Here is a 20,464-nt window from a genome sequence, read left to right as displayed (position 1 = left end):
CACAATTCCCCTCTCTCTCGAACCCTTTTTCCTCTTTACACACTTTGCACCAAAATAATCAACCGATCTCGACGTAACTTCTTCCACTTGTGGTTCGGTCAGTTTGAGTGCTAGAGGGAAACTGGGCTGTGCCTCCTATCCCATGTTTCTTGGGTTTCCGGTTCCGTCAATCAAAACGGAGCCCGTCACCGAGAAATGTAATGGGGGAGTGATTCCCGACATACTCCGAGTTTTTGTAAAAATGACTGTTCCGCCGCCTCTCCGTACCCGTCCCGCAAGCCTCACCGGCACCATGTTCCAGTCAGCCTTGAGGCCTTCGACTCACCACCGGAGCAAGTAATGCCTGTCGAGAGTTGCCCAGTTTGTCCGAGATCAGTCACACGGGCAGTGACAGCATTGCATTGCCCCGACGTGCCTCTATTTTGTCATTGTTGTTCCGTTTTCCAACCTTTTTTCCCTGCCCCTCGCGCGCAAGGGCGCAAACGCGCCCTTGCCGTTTTACACCGAAGCGCAAAGCCACACCCGCTAACAATGAGCAACTTGGTGCCTTGTCAGTCATACGCAACGGCGCGCACATATCCGTTGCTCGTGACGAGACCTAGCACTCCGTTGGCGTTGGATTAGTTTTCCCTTTCTCCTGTCTCCTTGTCGCCGAAAAGCACTGCATTTCCAGGGCGCGGACTCCCCTCGTGCCTGGAAAATATGGGGGTTGCTGCCTCAGACCGTCTAGGACCCCCATGTCATCTCCGTCACCAAACACGTCTTAACCCAGGCAACCAAGTCGTCTCCCAACCCCTCCATTCTGCAAACGTCGATGCGTTTCTGAGGCCGTGGTCATGTCCTCATCAATTCATCCATTCCGGGAAGGAGGGGTCTGCAGTTGCACCGATCTGACTCACTGGGATCTTGTCTTTGATCTGCCTTGCACTGCGGCTAGCTCTACAATCTGTTGGGGTCCATTACCTGATACACATCGTTAAGGCACCCAGGCTTAGATGTTGACAACCTATACCGTAGACGAATCAGACTTCGCGAATCCCTGGGTTTTTAGGAATTACATTGCTACCGAACCAGGATCGCCATACCGAATATGCGCAATCGCGTGCAAAGATATGGTATTTCCATTCACATTGTCGTAACGAGTCACCGTGCACTGCCATGTCGAACCTCAAGTCAACGTTGACTAGGGGGCACTAAGTCGTTGAACCTCTCAGATTGTCTTGTCTGCCTCCCCAGGCACACTCTTCTGCCTGAGGGTGACTCAATCCAAGGTCGATTCAATATGAAGCTCGATTGTTGGTCCGTTGGAGGTTCGTTGGAGGTCCGTTGGATATAAATGCTCTGTGATTTCTTGATGCCTTGAATCTCTTTTGTTTCCAACAGACTCATCACACTACACTTCACACCAACAGTCATACACTACTTCATCACAAGACTACCACTGCCTCATCCTACTTCGACTCATTCCCAATCCTCAATCCTCTTACGACCAATCGCCACCATGAACACTACTGCCCACGCTACCCCCATGATGCTCCAGAAGGAACGCTCAGATGAGACAAGTTTCCCCGTTGACCCTCGTGAGTTCTTCGAATCTAAACGTAACGCTTCCTTTACTAACTCTACGAAAGTCCCGGGAAAATAAGCCAAGTCGATTCCAGCTACAATTAAGCAAACACATCTCTATCGACGGCGTTTACGGGAATACACACAACATGAAAGAGGCGACACCACACAACCGGAGCATGTCGTCTGCCTCACGGCGCTCCATTGGCTCGAACACACAAACTGTACTTTTACTAGATTGGGGGACACGGGTTGGATAGTTTTTTATTTCAGAATGGCACGATGTCGGGCATAGGGCTGCAGGGCACAGCATGCGTACCTTACCTACGCAGCCCTAAATACCGCCGCGGGATCTTGCATACAGAGGGGCGTTTTGGGACATTTCTACGACGATATCATTGGAGGACGACGATGATTCCGATATGAGGGGAGGGGTACACACCACGCTCACAGTTACGATACGAGAAGGGAAGGCTACGGCATCTCTGTTGGGCATCTATAGGCTGAAGTTGACCTATATATACACACACTTACACCCTTACACACACACGCCCTTCATGCGGCTATGGGGCTTCTCTTGTGGCCACCCCTTCTCCAGCGAGTGAATGACCCTCTCAACCAATGCCATGCGTCCTTCATCCGCTTTAGGCAATCGTGACATGTCGTCGGGGTGGATGTACGCCCTTTGCGGAGGGGGCTAAGCGGAGGTGGGAGTGGGAGCGGTGGGATGTTGGGCCACCCGTTGTCGTCTGGCGGGTCCCTAATGACGAGGCTCGGAGGTCGGTTGAGTGTAGATCCTGACTGCATATTCTGATGGACTGAGGCACCTGTAAGATCAGTTGAAGCGTGGGATAGCTCGTAGACAGGGGTGCATACCTTAAATGCTGTCCGCTTCTGTAGTGCTGTTGCTACTGCAGTCAACGTTTCTCAACATCACTTTGCACAATTCTTCATAGCGATGCAATCATGTCCAATTTATACAAACTTCTCTACGCGGCATTGCATTTCTTTTCGTTGATCATGTGTCTTGGTTTGAGAATCTCAGGGACCACGGCGATCCTTACATATGAAGCTCGGCTTTGCCGGGTTGAATGCGATCAACCCCAAGCACTGTGAGGCGGGTCACATGGTACTCAGAATTACCCTCAAATGGCGCTACAGAGAGCAGATTCTTTTTGAAAGCTTGTTTACGTGGTGCTGAGGTGACGAAGGGTGATGGAAAACGCTGGAAGACTCTGGTGCATGGGCTGCTGAGGGGTAGGCATCCCGTGGCCAAGTAACACCACCACCTGATGTGAAAAGATATGGCAACAAGGGCTCATCGGCCTGCCTCTTTGATAGCCTTTATACTTCATTATATCAAGTCTACTCTCATATTGGATTGGTTTCCACCATTTTAGTTGCCACTGGCCTAGCCTTTGCTAAGATTAGAGACAAAAACCTAGATTTATGAATGTCTTGAGAGTTTTAGGTTTACATAGCCATTGGCCTACATGCCAGTTTTGGACTTGGAGTCATGTACGTTTGGTAACACAGGGATGAAGAAGTAGCTACGCTAAAGAGAGTTGTCTGTTTATAGAAAGACATCTGCGGTGAAAGGACTTTTGAAGCATAATGGCTTTGTGGCGATGAAGAAGTAATGGCCATTCCTCTATTCTCTCCTTCAGAGCATTTGCAAGGCTGAGACTCACTGAGCTTGTGGATTTAATCGATCTTTACCTCGATCGATAGTCTAAGACTCAAGATTCATCTCCAAGTGTGATTTTCCTCTTAGAGATAGCCTCCGCCATGGGATATTCCTGTGTCGTGGAGGACAAAAAAGGTACGTAGCTCCCTCGAGGCAGGAGACCCCTTACTATCAAGTGAGACTTCAGAGTTGAGCTTTTTTGATATGCTACCTAAGTACCTCAAGTGAGCCTAAATCTGAACAACAGGGCTGTGCCTAAAATCTTCCCGTCAGGCAGTCGGCCTCCCGCATACGACCAACAGATGTATGAGTACCCAATCATGTACTCATCTACATTCAAACAAAATTAAAACCTGCTCCTACCCTGCCTTATTAATTCTTCTTCTTTTTCTTCTTCTTACCACTTCTTCTTCTTCATACCTCACCCAACGCACTCACCTCGAGGACCGAATCTGCGAATTTAGCTACGATAACCAGGATCAATCAACACCGACGCGTTACATCATCTTTCAATCGCCATGGACGTCAGGGACGTTTCTAATCTCGGCGACTTTGCCTCCTTCATGGAACGGCTCCAAGCTGCCGCGGAACGATGTGGCCGCAGAAAAGGATACGTTCCTCATGATCATCCTCCCCCCGATGTGTTGGTGATGCAGTTCATGCTGGCAAGATCAATGCGCATATCACGCCCGGCAGCTTCTAGTGGAGGGTCGAATATTGCAACTACTCAGGTTCCACCGGCATATCTGCCCTGTATCCAGCCTGTCAACGAGCTAAAGCCTCTGCCAATCTCCAAGATGAGGTTGGAAGAGCACCACCGAGGCAAGCTAGTCATCGTACGGACAATGACGCCCACGGATCAGATCAACGCAATCATGGCCATTGCTGAGGACAAGGCCGGCACCGCCGTCTTACTCCAACTTTACAACCAGCCGGATCATAGGGTTATGCAACCTGACGACATATTCCCGGAAGGCAGCATCTGCCTCATCAAGGACCCGTTCTTCAAGGCGACTACCGATGGCAAATACAGTTTACGAGTGGACCACGTTGACGACATCATCCTACTACCCGAGGGCGACGAACGCATCCCGTCGCAGTGGAAGACGTGGACTCCTAGTGCCAATTCCGAGAAGATCCGGCAGCAAGGAAACAATGCTGTAGCACAGCAAGATTGGGGAAAAGCAGAAATCCTGTGAGCAGCAGATATGATGACTATTGATATCGAGGAGGTTTTTACTGAATGCGGTTTAGATATTCCAAGGCACTCGACTCTGCTGCCACGCCTGAACATAAGCGTGCAGCGCTCCTTAACCGTTCCTTGGCAAACCTCAAGCTTCATCGCCCGGAGAAGGCACTGAGCGATGCCATTGAGAGCCGACAGGACAATGACCCAACCGAGAAAGGACTGTTCAGAGAAGCCAAGGCCCACTACGCGCTGGAACAGTTCTCGCTCTGCGCCGAGAAGCTACGTCAAGTTGTTATCCTGAACCCCGAAAACCGTGACGCAGGGAAGGAACTGGAGCGGACTATGTGCCGTATTCGTGAGCAAGATCAGGGGATCTACCAGTGGAAGCACATGCACGACCAGGCCAAGGCCACCCCCCCTACAATCGACTGTGCGACCTACACTGGTCCTGTCGAGGTGCGCCAATCCCCTGGACGTGGACGAGGGCTCTTCACAACCAAGCCCGTGAAGGCTGGTGAACTTCTTCTCTGCGAGAAAGCCTTTGCATACAGCTATGCTGGCGACGACGATACTGTCAGTCGCCAGAACATCAAGATACTTGTGAGCTGGGACACAAAGAGGATGACGATGGGTGGGCAGGCAGATCTTCTTTCCGGCCTTGTACAGAAGCTCCATCACAATCCCCAGACTGCCTCCCGCTTCTTTGACTTGCATCGCGGAAAGTATCGACTAGACGAGACTGCAGAGCAGATCGGAACCGTGGTAGATACGTTAGTATCTCATGGGAATACGCGAAGGTCTCAGCACTAACTCTATCACAGGTTCCTTGTCGCGAAGATCATGGGTCTTAATTGCTTCGGTGCACCGCGAGCATCCGTCCTCCACTTGACTGATACGGAAGTTCAACAAGGAAGCTATACCACCTGCGGCATTTGGACTCAAGCGTCCCACATCAATCACTCATGTGTCGGCAACTGTCGCCGCTCGTTCATTGGAGACGTGATGGTGGTGCGAGCTTCGAGAGACATGGACGCCGACACGGAGTTGCTGATCAGCTACCGGCCGCCTGATGAATGTGCGAGCTATGATGAAACTCAGAAGCATCTAAAAAATTGGGGGTTCACTTGCCGATGTGAGCTGTGCGAAGAGAAGAAGTCGATCTCGAAGCAGACTTTCCAAAAACGCCAAGGGCTTTTCCGAGAGTTGAAGAGCACCATGAAAGCTTGCAGGACTCTAGCTCAAGAGTCCAAGGCACAACGGCTAATTGGCCAGCTCGAGGAGACTCACGCCGCCGGAAAAGGATCTTATCGTCTGGAACTATGGGACTCGTACCTTGCGCTCGCCCAGAAGCGACTGGACAGGGGAAAACACTTAGAGGCTCTCGAGTTGTCCATCAAGAGTCTCGAGGCTCGTGGCTTCATTCTCGAGGCTAGCCGGGCTGTGAAAGCATCAGGCAAGCGCCATCTAAAGATCATCAAATGGGGTCCACCTGGCGAGCATATCGTAACGGCCTTCCTCGTCATGTTCCATGTGTATAAGATTGTGGCCCCTGAGCTATGCGCACCGGCGAGGGAATATGCTAGGACGGCTTACGCAATCTGCTACGGAGAGAATGACAGTATTGGGAAGGTATTTGAGGAGCTTGTGTGATGTTTGCTCACACATAGCTCCTTTGACAAGCAGGTCATACCAGGAGGGGTGGCATTCTCACTCTCATGTATCATACTGACTACTGGGGCTGACACCACGATGAGCCACTCGCTGCACAGAGTATAGCATTGATGACATACAATAAATAGTTTACAGGGGACCAAGAGAAAACACCAACGACCTTATCGTGTTTGAAATGTGCACGCTGCTGTAGACTTCCCGAAACACCCAGCCTGTAATTGAAGTTATCGATTATCAGGTAGGTCTCAATGAGTGGTGAACGATTTCAATGCTATTTTCCGCGCAAGCCTAAATTACTACTGCTCCAGTTCTTGAAAGAACGGAAAGGCCAGGTCCTTCAACTGTGCCTTCAACTGTGTTGAGTACCTCACCTCTCGGAAGTGGTCGGTGGCTCATATGAAGCCTCGCCCATGTGAGTCACTGAAGTTCAGCTCTACCAGCTCGACCTGCCCGTCCTTCAAGCTATACACTCAGCAAAATCAGATTCAAGGTTCAGTTCCAGGTTATAGTTTATCTCATTGCGTCATGAAGCCGCAATTATGTGGACGCTTCTCAAAATTTAGGATGCTTCTTAGAAGCTACGCTGTTTAGCACTCAGCAGGTGCACCAGCGATGGATGTAAAGCTGTGAACAGCTGCTGCCAGATGAGTTGGGGGTCCCTCTGCCGGAAGGGCCTTATGTAATTTAAGGTTCTGGACTGACCAGGGACCCTGTAGGCCCCTGCCCAACCCGACTTTAATTGACGATAGTGGGACATTTCCAACCGCGTCTCCAGACGCGTCAAACCCCATGCAGCTCGTGATGGAGCTCTCTTCGTCCTTGACGGATTTATCTGCCGTATCATCGCCAGACTCATTCAGGACGGCCTTTCAATCGCCGGATGCCAATTCCGAAAAACCGACACCCACAGATCCTGCATCACCCCAACGCATGTACTCATCCGCGACCCTGCTCCCCCGTGAGCTGAAGGAACATTGCCAGATCTACCTGGAAGAGCACCTCTGTACGTTAGCAAGATGCCCACCCTCCTCGCGACATACGCTGACTATGCTAGACAATGGCGCACTCGGCCTGTACAATAGCCTTCTCACTGCCGGGTTCTCGCGAAAGATCAACACCAACCCGAAGCGCGTCCCTGTCCCTCCGTTAACCCACCTTGCCCTCCTCAACACCCTGACCATCCACCCGAGCCATACGACTCGAGCCCCCGGCGCCGATCGTCTCGAGGTCTGCTCTCAGACGCTAGACTACCTGCGTAATTTGCTCGCCATTGTTGGACCCATCAATGCCGGCTTTAGGAATGCGTTCCAGTTCCATGGGGTCCAGTATGGCCGCCGGAACCGATACCACGATGAGGAGGACGAGGATCTCGACGGTGATCAGATCGGTAACAACAAGTTGGCCAACGAAGATAGCATATGGCAGCGCGCGCAGGACTTCTGGGCTGTTCTCGGCTGGGCCTTCAACTGCAGCAGACTACATCCTCACCGTTGGCGCTTCTGGAAGACCTGGCTGAAATTCATGATTGACGTTCTCGAGGCTGACATCTACGAACGGAAACGCCTTGATGAGGAGTCTTTGGCCTCATCACAGCAACCTCAGAACTGGACACGCATGCGAGAGTCAATCCTTGTCATGTACATCAAGCAGAAGACTGACTCCGGGCGAGGTGCTCTGAGGATGATCCTTCAAGCCGTCTTCGCTGACGGCTGCACCTCATCCTTGGCGAAGTTTCCTGAGGTGTTCAACAAGGAGATAAAGGGGCTACCGAGCGAGGACAAGAAACGCAAACGAATGGCTACGCTTGATATCGAGAACGACCAATTTGGCGACTATTTCAACGAAGAGTTGACGGACGACGAACCCTCCGAGGCGGGTACACCGGGCACGCCTCGTACACCACGCACACCAGCCAGGAAAGCTGGAGATTTTGTCGCTGCCCCACTGGCAGATTCGATTCCCCTTCGTCTGAGACTGATGGAGCTCCTTTCCGAGGTTGCCTACAATATGCCCGAGGAGTTCATGGACCACAACGAATACACGCTGGACTTGTGCAGGTTACTCAAGCAGCAACCCCTTTCGTTCTTTCACCAATTCATCACCGACATGAGTTCGTACATCCAGCGATACGGAGCTGCCTTCAAGATCGACTTTCTGGCCGTTCAGCTCGATCAACTGCTGCCCTCCGGATATGAAGACCCGAAGAAGGTCATCAAGGGGGAGGACAGCGGGATCATCATAAACGCAGACGTCCTCGAGTTGTGCTACCTGGGTCACCATGCTAATACCATTGACCCAGAAGACAACGCCAGGGTGGCGCTGATTCTTGAGAGCCTGCTCTACACGATACCGACGGAAGAGACCAAGGAAGCCAGAGACAGGCTCCGAAAAGCCGCGCTCAAGGGAATCGAGGCACGGAAGGCCAAGGCCAGGGGTACGAACCGGAGGAGCGCGACGACCCCGAGCCGTCGGGGCCGCGGAAAAAAAGGCCCTAGTCCGCGTGACATCTACGCCAAGGAGATGATGGATCTGGCGGGAGAGCGCATGCTTTTCTATATTGACATCGTGGGCACTCAGGAACCTGAAGACGACGTTGACGAGGACGAGAATATGGATGACTGAGGAGAGTTTTCATTTGCGAGGGACAGTGGCGGATTGCACGTAGAAGGGGATTTAGGCGTTTTGCAGAGTCAGAGACCTCATGATACCCATACTCGAAAGTATCGAGAATCAATACATTACTTGTTACGCGTATGATTCTCTGTAATTACTCATGAAATCATATGAAGATGGCTACGTTATGGGCAAGCTGCGCCAATGACTTGAGTCCCGATTTGGTAGGTGGGGTAGCTGATCGCAGATGCAAAAAATCCCCAGAAACCCCGCCAAAGTCTGTCACTCACGTTCAACGACAACCCCTCCCAACACACGAACCGCCAGTATGCCGGTGAGTCTTGCCATTCCTGGGCTCGTGGGAGAAAGAAGCTAACTCTGTGACAGTTGATCGTAGTATCGGGTCTCCCGACCTCGGGTAAGACGACCCGCGCAAAACAGCTGCAAGCCCACCTGGCAGCACGCATCGCCGCCGCCGCCGCTGACGGCAGCAGCAAACAATCACCACCGTACCGACTCCATTACATCTCCGACTCGACGCTCTCGATATCGCGCGATGTGTACGACCTCGACCCGAACAAGGTGCGCGCGCACACGCGCTCCGCCAACGCCTCGGAAAAGGACGCCAGGGCGGCTGTCTACGGCGCCGTGAAGCGCGTGCTGTCGGACCGGGATATTGTTATTTTGGACGGGATGAATTACATCAAGGGGTGGCGGTACCAGTTGCACTGCGAGGCTAAAGCTATGAGGACGCCGAGCGTCGTGCTTCAGATTGGGTGTGGAGTTGAGAGGGCTAGGGGGATAAATGAGGAGAGGTTGAGGAAGCGAGGGGCGGCTGCATCGACGACGACGACGACCGCGACAGAGGAAGCACAAATGGATAGCAGTCAGATCACGGAGGACGCAAAGGAGGCAAACACAGAAGAGGAGACGAAGCAAGACGACACCGACGAAGAGCAGCAGCCCTACGACACGGACAACTGGGACAACCTCGTCTTCCGCTACGAGGAGCCAAACCCGATGACGCGCTGGGACAGCCCGCTCTTCACCCTCATCTGGGACGACGACGCGGCGCAGACGGCAAAAGTGTGCGACGACATCTGGGACGCCGTCGCGGGTACGGGGCGGAAGGTCGTCAAGCCCAACCAGGCGACGGTCCAGCGCAGCCGCGACACGAGCGGGGATTACCTGTACGTGCTGGACCGCGAGACGCAGGATGTTGTGAAGAGGATTTTGGAGGCGCAGGCTGAAGGGGAGGAGGGCGGGGAGGTCAAGGTCTCCAGGGGGGATGATGGGGCGGGAGGGGAGAAGAAGGAGCTTGTTGTGCAGCTTCCTGGTCGCAAGGTCGGTCTGCCGCAGCTTCAGAGGCTGAGGAGGGCGTTTGTGGGTTTGAACCGTGGCGGGATCGGGCTCGAGGGCGTGGGCAACTTTAGCGCGGGGAGGATGAGGGAGAGCTTTGTTGGGTATCTGAACGATACGTTTGAGCAGGAGGGTTGAGTTCACTCTGCTCCTGAGGAGAGGAAAGGGGAAAGGGGGGGCGGCGGGGGTGAAGTGCTAGGTGTGGAAAGAGACAAAAAGGCGTTTGCGATAGAGGTTGTATAATTGATACCCCTGAGATGGTGTTCACGACGAATTGGGAATATTCTGTGAGGGTTTGCTTGTGACGTGGGTGAGGCGACATAGAGTTACGGTGGCGCATCGCTCTCGTTATCGAGAAGTGTTTACCCTCAACACACACTGCCAAGCACTTTTTACTTTGGTCCATCTGGCCTACCGCAGAGGCATCTGGTTTGTGAAATCTCCTCCGGCGGAATGTACCCATCATGCCTCACTGTGGTCTCTGAAGAATTGACATTCTTGGATCCTCAAATACTCGGTGTTGGCAGAGAATGAAAGAGAGAGACTCTTGCGTCACTGTCTGTACTTGATTGGTACAGCTCACGGAATCCGAGTGGTCGATTGATTGCACACCGTCAGGAATGCTGCAGAGGTCTCAAGATGACCCAGCGAGGCCTAAATGAGAGCCGCCACGCTGCCAAGACGATTTAGACACTTGAGCAAAGTCTAGATCATGCTGGCGTACAGATTCTGTGTGATTCTATCTTAGCCATGGTCTTGGTGGTGTTGCCTATTTTGGAGAAATGCAACTCGCCGAGGGACCTTCCAACTCTACACAGCAGTAAGGCAGATCGCCAAGATCCGCGTTACTGAGTCCCAGTCAGACCATTTTCTCCTTTCCAAGACGGCTTGGCATCTCCTTGGGAGAAGGTGGTCGACAGCAGAAGCTAGCCGGATTCCGGATACCGAAAGACGAGAAAAACAAAGTCTCCGTTCCAGGTCTCCCGATCGGGGGCAGATTCAGCAGCTTTACAAAGTAGCCGCCGGGTTCATCGTGAAGATTGTAGAAAGCATCCACATCATCCATGGACTCACCTGGCATACCGCTTCGGGACCTAGACTCCCTTACTTGGCCCGCGAAGAGAGCAGACACATCAGGTAGACAACCTTAGAGGTGCGACGGACTACGACGGACACACCCGACTTGGCGATAAATCATAGATCTCAGGTGATGAGTTTCACCACGCCCTGAATGCGAGTTACGAATATTAGCATAGGAGTCTCGATACAGGGTAAAGGCTTGTCGTAGGCCAAGAGAGGAGGGAACTGTGGTCGCGGCGAGTAGCGCCTCGGATGTTAACCTAAAAGGTTCGGGACGGGGAATGCAAAAGAAGCGGCAAAGTCTAGGAGACACCGGTGAATGCTAAACCGCATTGGAAGCGACGTGGACGGCGTCGTGTCTTGACTAGCCGACGCCGGCTCTATAGAAGACTGTGTGACTGGGATATGTGGTTTTGTTGCACTTTACGAGGTACGCAGTCCAGACTGAGACGACTTCACTCATGCCAGCTGGTGTGTTTGGCGAGGCGATTTGGCACTGGCTTGATAGCTCTCGTCGGAGCCTGATTGTCTGATTTGAAGCTTTCGACCGCTTCCAGCCCCAACTTTGAGATGCTCCTGACTTGTCTGAATCTCAGCATTAATCAGTCCTCATTATGATCAAAGCGCATCGGTTACTTGAGATCTTGAACTCAGCTGTGTTGTCTACAGCGCTGTTCCTGGTGGGAATAATGCGTCGTGTGGTTTCCATTCCGAGTTAGATCTCAATCAATCAGACTCTCTGGTCAAATGGTCTACGGATACGGATACACAAATAGATCGACGAGCTTGAGGCGAGGTAGATGGTCGTTTACTGGCCAATGCAGAGAGTGTGTCGCGTGTCGTGTCAGCCGGCGGGGTTTGGGTGTGAAAGTCGAGACTCGGCCGCTTGCCTCACTTTAATTCGGCCGGCCTTGCAAGCAAGTCGCGTACTCCTTAGCTCAGACTGAAGCTGGGTGATGCGGGTCCACGATCAGGAACACTAAAAAAAAACAAAAAAAAACGCACAAGCTGGATTGAGCCGTACGACTGTGTCTGTGTTGAGTAGGAGCAGGTTGTGAACCGTGACACTAATGCTGCGACAGTGTCATGAGGGTAAAGTAGCCGTGTGGGCTGATTATTTTCGCTGGAGCTGCGTGTCAGAGTGTGCGCGCCGTGCTATGGATGCGGTTCGTCTGGAGCGGGCAACAGCAAAGGGAACAAAAATAAAATTGAGAGACATCCGTCAGATTCAGAGACGGGCAGGACGGCAGCACGGGCAGGCGCAAGCAACGGCAGCGGCAACGGCAAGGACATAACGGCAGGCTGCCCCCGCCTTGAGCCAGTCAGAAGCAACCTGACGGTGTGTGCAGGTGGGTTGGACGGGAAAGGAAGGGACGATGAAAGACGGATGAGAGGAAAATCCAATCGCCAAGATCGCTGGCCAGCCACGAGTGATAAGCTTTGCCAAGAGGAACAGAGCCAAGACGGGCAGGTGTGGAAAAGACGGGGTGTCGGGTTGGGGAAGTTTAGGAAGGAAGCACGAAGAACGGGGGAAAGAAAGAAAGCACAAGCCACCTCATCTGCTTACCTTCCCACGCTTTCCTTACGGATACCTACGGATGGCATACCACCTACCTATCTGATGCTGCAGGCTGTAGCCCGGTGGCAATCACGACACATTCGTACCTAAGAACACAACACTCACTTATTGCACCACCGAAGCCTGCCAATTCGTCCGGCTGCAAGCTCCCAAAGGTCCAAGAATAGGTAACTTAGCAAGCGCCTTCCCGTGCCTGCCTCCCATGATTCCATCTGTACCTACAGACCAAGGTACGCACGATTATCTGCGGGGTTGAATGGGGGCAACACCATCTGGTACTGGCCACTGGACTGGACAGTACCTAGAGCCAACAACAGGTTTTGGCCCGGCTGCCACCTGCCGTTCTGCTGATTGTCTGCCACTCCTCGTCTGCAGCAACGTAGGCCAAGTCGATATGCTTTGCCGGATACCGACATCACCTCACTCTCCTTCAACACATGTATAATGTATTTATCACACCATTCGTACGAATACTTGCACATCAAGCATCCTTCCAAACAAGCAACACCCAGAAAACTTTTTAGAACCCCTGTGTCGATGAGGATTTGCCGTTGGCCTGAGCTCTTGATCCCCTTTTTGCGGACTCGGGAACGATGCAAATGGCCGAGAAGGGACGGACGGGAAGCTTGTTCCAAAGCAAAAGAAAAATCAATCCCAGCGCCTCATATCCGTCACAAAAGACAGGGCTACGCCGCCAAAGGACCTGCTTAGTGGTGGCCTGTCAGTGGTGGTTTTTTTTTTTTGCACAAGTTTCCCCTGCTCATTTCCAACACAGGTACGTACTCGGTCAGTCACCCATTTGGACGTTGGCCCGCGTCCATGGGTTGCGGATGACCCGCAGTTCTCGCCCAAAGACTCTGCTCATTGGACGTCCCTTGACCGGATGGGTGAGCCCGGGGCAAGGGGCGTGGTTGCAAGAGGGAACGCCGTGCCCGGGGACCCTGGCACAGTGTGGGATCCTTCCGCAGCGCTGGCCTTTCATCATTTCCTCATCCAGCTCAGTGGCCGCCGAAGCAAGCCAGCCCTGGAAGACTGTCAGCACTGGGGCTCCTTCCGTTCTCCTCTCCGTCTTGGTAGCACAAACCGTCCGTCCGTTCAATTCTTCCGTCTCCGTATTCAATCGACAGCGATCACAAGCATAAACTACGGATACGCTCTCACCTCTATTTTATTTAGAGTTGGCAGAGCCACGATAGGCGACGATGAGACCGAATTTCCTGATGTCACCGCTCCCCCTCAAGCTTTCATCAAGTTCAGAAGAAAAAAGTACAAAGGTAACGAGTGATGAATCGACAGGGTGAGAGTCGAGTACCAGTCGAGGGGTTACACTCTTGGTCAGCCCTTTTACCCTTTTTCCGTGTTTCATGAGCCAAGACAAAACGCTCCGAGCTCAGGACTCAAGAGACGACTGGCCGGCCATCTGAATTGTGTACTTGATCAGCGCGGCTGCCCTTCTCCGTGTCAGGGTGCTCCCCTCGAGACGGGGAGGCTTAGACACCCACCGTACCACCGCACCGTTCTCGTTCCCAGCTTCAGCCAACCCTCGCGGACACGGTCTTTCTTCACTTCAACGGTGGGCACGGCGATGCAGCCTGCTATTGACTAGCGCTGGGCGTACAGTGTCGTACTCCCCAGAGTACGTACTCTTTCTGTATTAGATAATGTCTACCACTTATTTTTGTAGGTAGGGACACCCACGATGCAGGTGGCTGACGGGACTGGCGGCGTCCACTTGTCTGGCTCACCTGGCACGCTGGTCTAGGTATTGCAGAACAGTACCGAGTTGACTTCTCCCATTGTCGCCGGATATCGAGCAGCACCGCTTTCTGCTTGCCGAATCCGTTAGATGGTGGCGCGCCTGAGTGATTCTTCCTTATTGCCCAACGATGATTCAATAGTCGAATGCCAGCCTCAATTAGACGACGACGGACTCTCCACTGCTAGGACTCGTGACAGCCCGCGAAGAAGCTTTTTTGAACGAGCCTTCTGTCATACCACGCGATGCAGGACGTGAACGACAGCCGACAGGCTGATTTGTTCTCTAACACCAACTTTCCCCTCCCGTCTGATCTCGATGGCAGCGCTCGTCCTGAGTGCTCACAGTGCAAAGCTGACGAAGAAGGGGCATAGGCGGGGTCTTTGCACGCCTTCTCGCTGCAATTTCAATGCGACGGTATTGAATCTCATACTTGGTGCCTCTTTGGAAGCAAGTCAATCAATTATTCGCAGCCATACCCTGGTGTCGGATAGCACGTGTCGTACCTACTGTACTGTGTTAGGTACGCAATACTGCGTATTTTGTCTCCCATCTGACAATCCCACGAAGCTGGAGCCAGCGTCCTCACGGATCGACGATGGATTGCGGAATGGCGTCCGGCAATGCCATGCAGAGTCGGAAGCTTCTTCACACGCCTTCTTGCCAAACGGCGAAGGGCCCTTTTCTTGGTGTCTGTAGATCGCCCCGAATCTCGTCGGGTCTGCCAAGCTGTCACTACACGATCGCGCAGTGCTTCGCAACAACTCTTGAGATAGCCAGTCCCTCTGACTCGGGAATTCACAGTACAGCTACTGTGCGATGGAGATGAGGGCTACATGAGCCCCACTCCTCATGCCACGGCATCCACGTACAATCACCATGGTCCGAGTCGTATCCGATAGCATTAAGCACAGTTAGCGAAAACGCAGAGCCGGAGAGGGTGTGTAGATAATCCCAGTCCCACGGCTTACAGTGTGCTTCGCCTTCCTCGCACCAAAACCACGTACCGCCCCGGCACCCCCCTCGAGAATCAGAATGACACTGGGAGAGTCGCTGCTCCCCCCCAATTCTATCCCATATCCATCCGCGTCCCCCCGACTTGCTATTCCAAAACACTTTCGAGACGGTCTACGACTCCACCAGACGAGCAAGAACAGCCAGATCTGGCCAGCACCAATCTAACAAAGCGCAACACCGTACACACCATTCAGCACGCCGCCTTCCCCTCTACGGCGACTCAGCAGCCCCCCCGGAAGTAGCTTTTACACTCTCCTTTCCCCCCGGCCTCCTTCTTTTGCCCTCTCTCTCTCCCCCGTATTCTCTTGTCCTCCCAAAATCTCTCGGCGCCCAGCCTGCGATCCCTCCCACATCCCCCACACGCAAGCCTTCTTGGAACGCTTTCTACCGACAACCTCAACCTCGACCCGGTTTATTAACAATTCGATTGTGACCTTTGGCTATTTTGGTCTTCGCCTGGGAGAACTTGGAACATTGACGACTACTTCGAACCAACTGCTCAACCCTTCGACGACTCTGTGCGCGACTTCAGAACGCCTGGACTCGTATCCTCGACGCTCGCCGCACCCATCCGCCCGACCGAGTCCCGGAACTCGCGTCGCTCGACGACAACAACTCGACGCCTACGCCAATCAACACTGCGAATCCACCGACGACTGCGAAGCTTATTCGATGGCGAGTGTTCGCGAGTAGGACGAAGCCTCTTTCGATCCTCGCCTGCGGCTGGCCGCTCTGTTCTTCATCGACAAGCATCCGACGAGTCGGCGCCGCCATCATGGTAGATCTCGCCGCAGCCGCGAGTCCCTTGCCCTCTCTGGGCGCCGCTGGGGCAGCAGCCGCGAAAATCGCGACCGCCGCGCCTATTATTATTGCGAACAATGGCATCAACTATGAAGAAACCACGACCGGAGGCGCGGTACAATACAACGACCTGCGTGACCCTTTCTTCGCCTCCATCTTCCCCGTCTGCTACGCCCTCGCCGCGACGACAGTAACAGCATACATGCTTGTGATCATGCTTTTCATTACTCCCCGATCATTTCTTGACGGTGGAGTGGTATATCTGGGCCGACGCGGGTTTACGAGTGGTGGAACATCGAATGGAATCAGCATCGGAGGTCGACCATGGCTGCAGAAGGTGGCCGCCGTCACCGTTGCAATTTCTCTCACCATAGCAAGCGCCGATACGTTTAAAGTTGCCGAGCAGCAGTACCAGTGGTCAATTCAAGACGCCAAAAAGATGCAGTCGGAGGTTATGGACGGAACCGAACTGAAAGTCATTCGCCTCATTTCAGACACCTTTTTGTGGCTTGCACAAGCCCAAACTCTCATCCGACTCTTCCCACGTCAGCGGGAAAAGGTTATTATCAAGTGGACTGCCTTTGCGCTGATTACGTTGAACCTCATCTTCAGCGCCTTGAACAGCTTCCAGTATCCCACCAGCGGAAGCAATGGCAACGCCCGTCCACGAAGCTTCGTGGACGCCGTTCCCGCTCTCAGCTACCTATTTCAACTGTCCCTCGGCCTGTTATACGCCGCATGGGTCATTTACTATTCACTTATGAAGAAGCGATACGCCTTCTACCATCCCTTGATGAAGAACATGATTCTGGTCTCTACACTATCACTCTTCGCCATCCTTGTCCCAGTCGTTTTCTTCGTACTGGATATGGCACAGCCAGAATTCGCTGTCTGGGGAGACTACGTTCGCTGGGTCGGTGCTGCAGGCGCCAGTGTCGTGGTTTGGGAATGGGTAGAGAGGATTGAGGCATTGGAAAGAGAAGAGAAGAAGGACGGTATTTTAGGACGCGAGATTTTCGACGGCGATGAAATGCTGGAAGTCTCGGCGTCTGAGTTCCCATGGCTTAGGAGGAGAAAGAACAGAAACGGTGGTAGGGACGGTGACGGTGGCGAAGACGGACCTCAGGGTGGTTCTGGCGCTCAAGGTCCTCCCTCGGCCGAGCGAGGCAACCTTTGGCCAGGCATGACACAAATCGCCTCCAGATATCGCTCTAACCACGCCCACACCAACTCGGGAACAAACAATCAAGGCGGCCAGAGATCAAAGGGCGGTCTGTTGCGTCCGCCCATGTGGCCCTCTCGGCCCGCACCCGCGGTGACGCCCGTCAGCCGTACAGACACAGCCAGCGCAGCGAGCACCGTATATGCCGTAAGATATCAGCTGCCTTCAGAGACAACTTCACGGACACCCGAGGCAGTCATCCGAGCTGCGAACCAAAGAAACGCTGCAGCTGCCGTGTCGAGGAGTAACTCGACATCATCTAGGAGCGAATCGACAACGAGTGACGACGAGCTCTCAATGGCAGCGCCCGTGCCAAGACAAGCAACGCACAAGACCGTTGAAATCGACACAGAGGCCCAGGAGGACATGACAGAGAAGAACCGCAATGGATGGAGATCCTTAGTGGCCAATCCACTCTTCCGCCGCACTGCCCGCGATCCACCAGCGGAGGTGATGGCCCACACCGAGTCAAAGCCCGAGGTGCGTGGAGGTCACGATGATGCGGGTAGATGGGATCTCCGGGCTCGTTTGGAGGACTTTGCTGCGACGCAGGCCGAGAAGATCAGAGAGAAGATGCGACCAACTCCCGAGACAGATAGCCTTCCGGTGACTGTCATTCCTGCCCCACCAAGACAGGGAGCGGCACTGGCCCAACTATTGGAAGAGGAGCAAGACCATGAGCAACCGGGTCTCAGCAGAACCATTAGCGACGCCTCTGCACTCTCGCCTCAAGCTGCGGCTGGTCTGGGAAGGACGCAAAGCAATTTCTCTCGTCGGTCCCCTGCCGCAGGTCAAAGTCAAGAGCCTGCCACTCTTCAGCTCAGCAGACCACCTCTCTGGCCTGGAGTAAGAACTCAACATCAGGACTTTGAGCCGCATTCACCAAATGCGCCGCCTACGCCCTGATGATGAGTTTTACGCGGTTTACGAGTTTCTTTGTCGATTATTCAAAAGCGTGGCGCCGTGGCTTTCTGACTCTTTTGCATCGCGAGCAAGCATAACAGCGCATTACTACGGGAGAACGGACGACTCTGGCACGAGTCTCGATTGGTTGTTCAAATTCAAAGTGTATATTGCAGATGGAGTATATGGGACTGGGGAAAACGCCCTCACGAGGAAGCGGAAACCAAAAATCTTTTGCGAATAATGAGGAGGGGACCCAATTGCGGTTTCATGTACATGTTTGGGGAATACGGAACGAAAGCCTACAGTTGGGCGGATGCAGCGTATAGAAACGCGGCGTTTGGCGGCTTTGTATGTACTTCAGCCTGGCCAACAGGTGATCCCTCCCTCTCAGAGCAGGAGATGGTGATCAAGCCGCGCGCGCTGTATGAGATGGGGCCTCATGTTGTGGAGAGATATCTGCGAGCCGTAGTCAAACTGTGGTGAGGTGGTTGAAGCGCGCAGTACCAGGGGCCGTTTAGGGGATGGACATGAGGTGGTGAGAGGCAGATTTAGCGATAGCCGCAATGGTTTCAATACGTTCAATGGAAACCTTTCCAAATGACTTGTTTACGGAGTACACTTGCTTGACGTGAATTGTATGACGGTCTTTTTTGGATTACCAAGTCAGAATGATGCATGCTCGAAGAATCGTACTTGACATCCATAGTTGTAAATCACCTGCACAGTAGTCAACAGTTGAGACCACGTTTGCCGTTCACCGAGGTGGCAGCATACATCTTTCTATCTCTCGTATCCTTTGTATCCTTGGCCTAGCCTATGCCACTTGGCAAGGCCGAGCCGTAGACCTTATTTCATCTGCTTGACTGGTACTCGGAGCAGACATGACACGGAGGTCGCGTAGTCAGGAGCTCCAGGAGCGTGTTGTATCGCCGCCACCACTACTACCACCAGAGATCGCCGGGGTGTTCCACCGGCAAACGGCGAAGTGAATGTGAGAGACAGCAAAAGTGCGGCCAGTAGCACCCCCGTGAGAACTCTCCGTTTCCAATATGACGGGAAAATCTTTCACTGTATTGGGTCTTGGCACTTGGCAACTGCAAGAGAGGCTGTGATAAACTCTCATTTGAAGGTTCAAGGGGGGTCCGGCTGAGAGTCCATGGGGCTTGAAGGCTGGACTTGGCAGACGAGCGGCCTGAAATACTGGATACCCTCGGGCATTGCTGGTGAGCATGGGCGGAATTCGGGGCGTCCTTTGTCGAGGGCGAGAACGACGGGGCCAAGAGATCTGCGAATGCAGCCGTTTGACAGTGGATGACTGGAACCGTCTCAGTGGCGTGAAAGAAGCATTCCACCTTGGCGCTCAGGGGTGTCTCTCTCTCTCTCTCTCTCGGATGCCTCCAGCAAATTGCTGAAGATGACAGAGGGCGTACAACATGGCGCAGAGGGCTTCGCCAAGTTTTGCCCCGTCGTGGCTGATGGCTACGATGCGTCAGCAGCATGATTTCGGCGGCCCTCCACCGTGATGTTACAATCTCGACTACGGCGGATGGCGAAGGACATTCGTTCGTTCTTGACGGTGACTCTTCAAAGGCAAATATCGACAGAGCGTTGTAAGTGCACAAGGTTGTACCTTTATTAGCCCCCGACGACAGCGGCGGAAGATGGACTTGACTGCAGGACGATAGCAAAACTCCGAAGGCTGTGCAAGTGGTGTTATCCCGATCGTATCCGTACTCCGAGATCTTCAGGAAAGCTGTGCTATGCCACCTACGCAGGCCATTGGGCACCAGAGCAGCGAGCCGAGGCGGATTGAGATGCTGCCATGAAGACTACGGAAACTTTGAGAGAGACTTAGATGACGATTTTCCCAAGGTATACCAGGCGTGCCAGGCCATCGGGTTAAGGTACGAATAGGCTGTATCCATACTCCGTAGTCATACTCCGTAGCGGGGGCGGGAATGCATACATTCCTCAGTGTGTGGCATGTGAGAGAGGGTCGGCGGGGCCAGCATCCTGGC

General features: G+C 53.3%; 6 protein-coding genes across 6 annotated transcripts; all 6 read left to right on the top strand.

Annotated features, from left to right (window-relative positions):
- Positions 1 to 1,501: 1,501 nt before the first annotated feature.
- On the top strand, positions 1,502 to 1,645 carry CABS01_00421 (uncharacterized protein; the record flags this gene model as incomplete). Its single annotated transcript, XM_060533802.1, has 2 exons — positions 1,502 to 1,580; positions 1,632 to 1,645. 2 exons carry the CDS (start codon positions 1,502 to 1,504, stop codon positions 1,643 to 1,645), a joined length of 93 nt encoding a protein of 30 aa, XP_060406316.1.
- A 2,126-nt stretch (positions 1,646 to 3,771) lies between these two features.
- Positions 3,772 to 6,092, top strand: CABS01_00420 (uncharacterized protein; the record flags this gene model as incomplete). Its single annotated transcript, XM_060533801.1, has 3 exons — positions 3,772 to 4,448; positions 4,508 to 5,212; positions 5,264 to 6,092. 3 exons carry the CDS (start codon positions 3,772 to 3,774, stop codon positions 6,090 to 6,092), a joined length of 2,211 nt encoding a protein of 736 aa, XP_060406315.1.
- Positions 6,093 to 6,902: 810 nt separating this feature from the next.
- Positions 6,903 to 8,735, top strand: CABS01_00419 (uncharacterized protein; the record flags this gene model as incomplete). Its single annotated transcript, XM_060533800.1, has 2 exons — positions 6,903 to 7,116; positions 7,168 to 8,735. The coding sequence occupies 2 exons, from the start codon at positions 6,903 to 6,905 to the stop codon at positions 8,733 to 8,735; spliced, it is 1,782 nt and encodes a 593-aa protein (XP_060406314.1).
- A 319-nt stretch (positions 8,736 to 9,054) lies between these two features.
- On the top strand, positions 9,055 to 10,223 carry CABS01_00418 (RNA polymerase II elongator complex subunit; the record flags this gene model as incomplete). Its single annotated transcript, XM_060533799.1, has 2 exons — positions 9,055 to 9,060; positions 9,114 to 10,223. The coding sequence occupies 2 exons, from the start codon at positions 9,055 to 9,057 to the stop codon at positions 10,221 to 10,223; spliced, it is 1,116 nt and encodes a 371-aa protein (XP_060406313.1).
- A 4,900-nt stretch (positions 10,224 to 15,123) lies between these two features.
- Positions 15,124 to 15,276, top strand: CABS01_00417 (uncharacterized protein; the record flags this gene model as incomplete). Its single annotated transcript, XM_060533798.1, has 1 exon — positions 15,124 to 15,276. One exon carries the CDS (start codon positions 15,124 to 15,126, stop codon positions 15,274 to 15,276), a length of 153 nt encoding a protein of 50 aa, XP_060406312.1.
- Positions 15,277 to 15,379: 103 nt separating this feature from the next.
- Positions 15,380 to 18,446, top strand: CABS01_00416 (uncharacterized protein; the record flags this gene model as incomplete). The annotated part of the gene is made up of 2 exons (XM_060533797.1): positions 15,380 to 15,391; positions 16,050 to 18,446. 2 exons carry the CDS (start codon positions 15,380 to 15,382, stop codon positions 18,444 to 18,446), a joined length of 2,409 nt encoding a protein of 802 aa, XP_060406311.1.
- Positions 18,447 to 20,464: the final 2,018 nt, after the last annotated feature.

This window comes from Colletotrichum abscissum, assembly GCF_030869225.1.
Source record: "Colletotrichum abscissum strain IMI 504890 chromosome Unknown Scaffold_1.1, whole genome shotgun sequence".
Lineage (NCBI taxonomy): Eukaryota > Fungi > Ascomycota > Sordariomycetes > Glomerellales > Glomerellaceae > Colletotrichum > Colletotrichum abscissum.
Note: the sequence above shows the minus strand (reverse complement) of the source record. Positions and strands in the feature narration are given on the sequence as shown.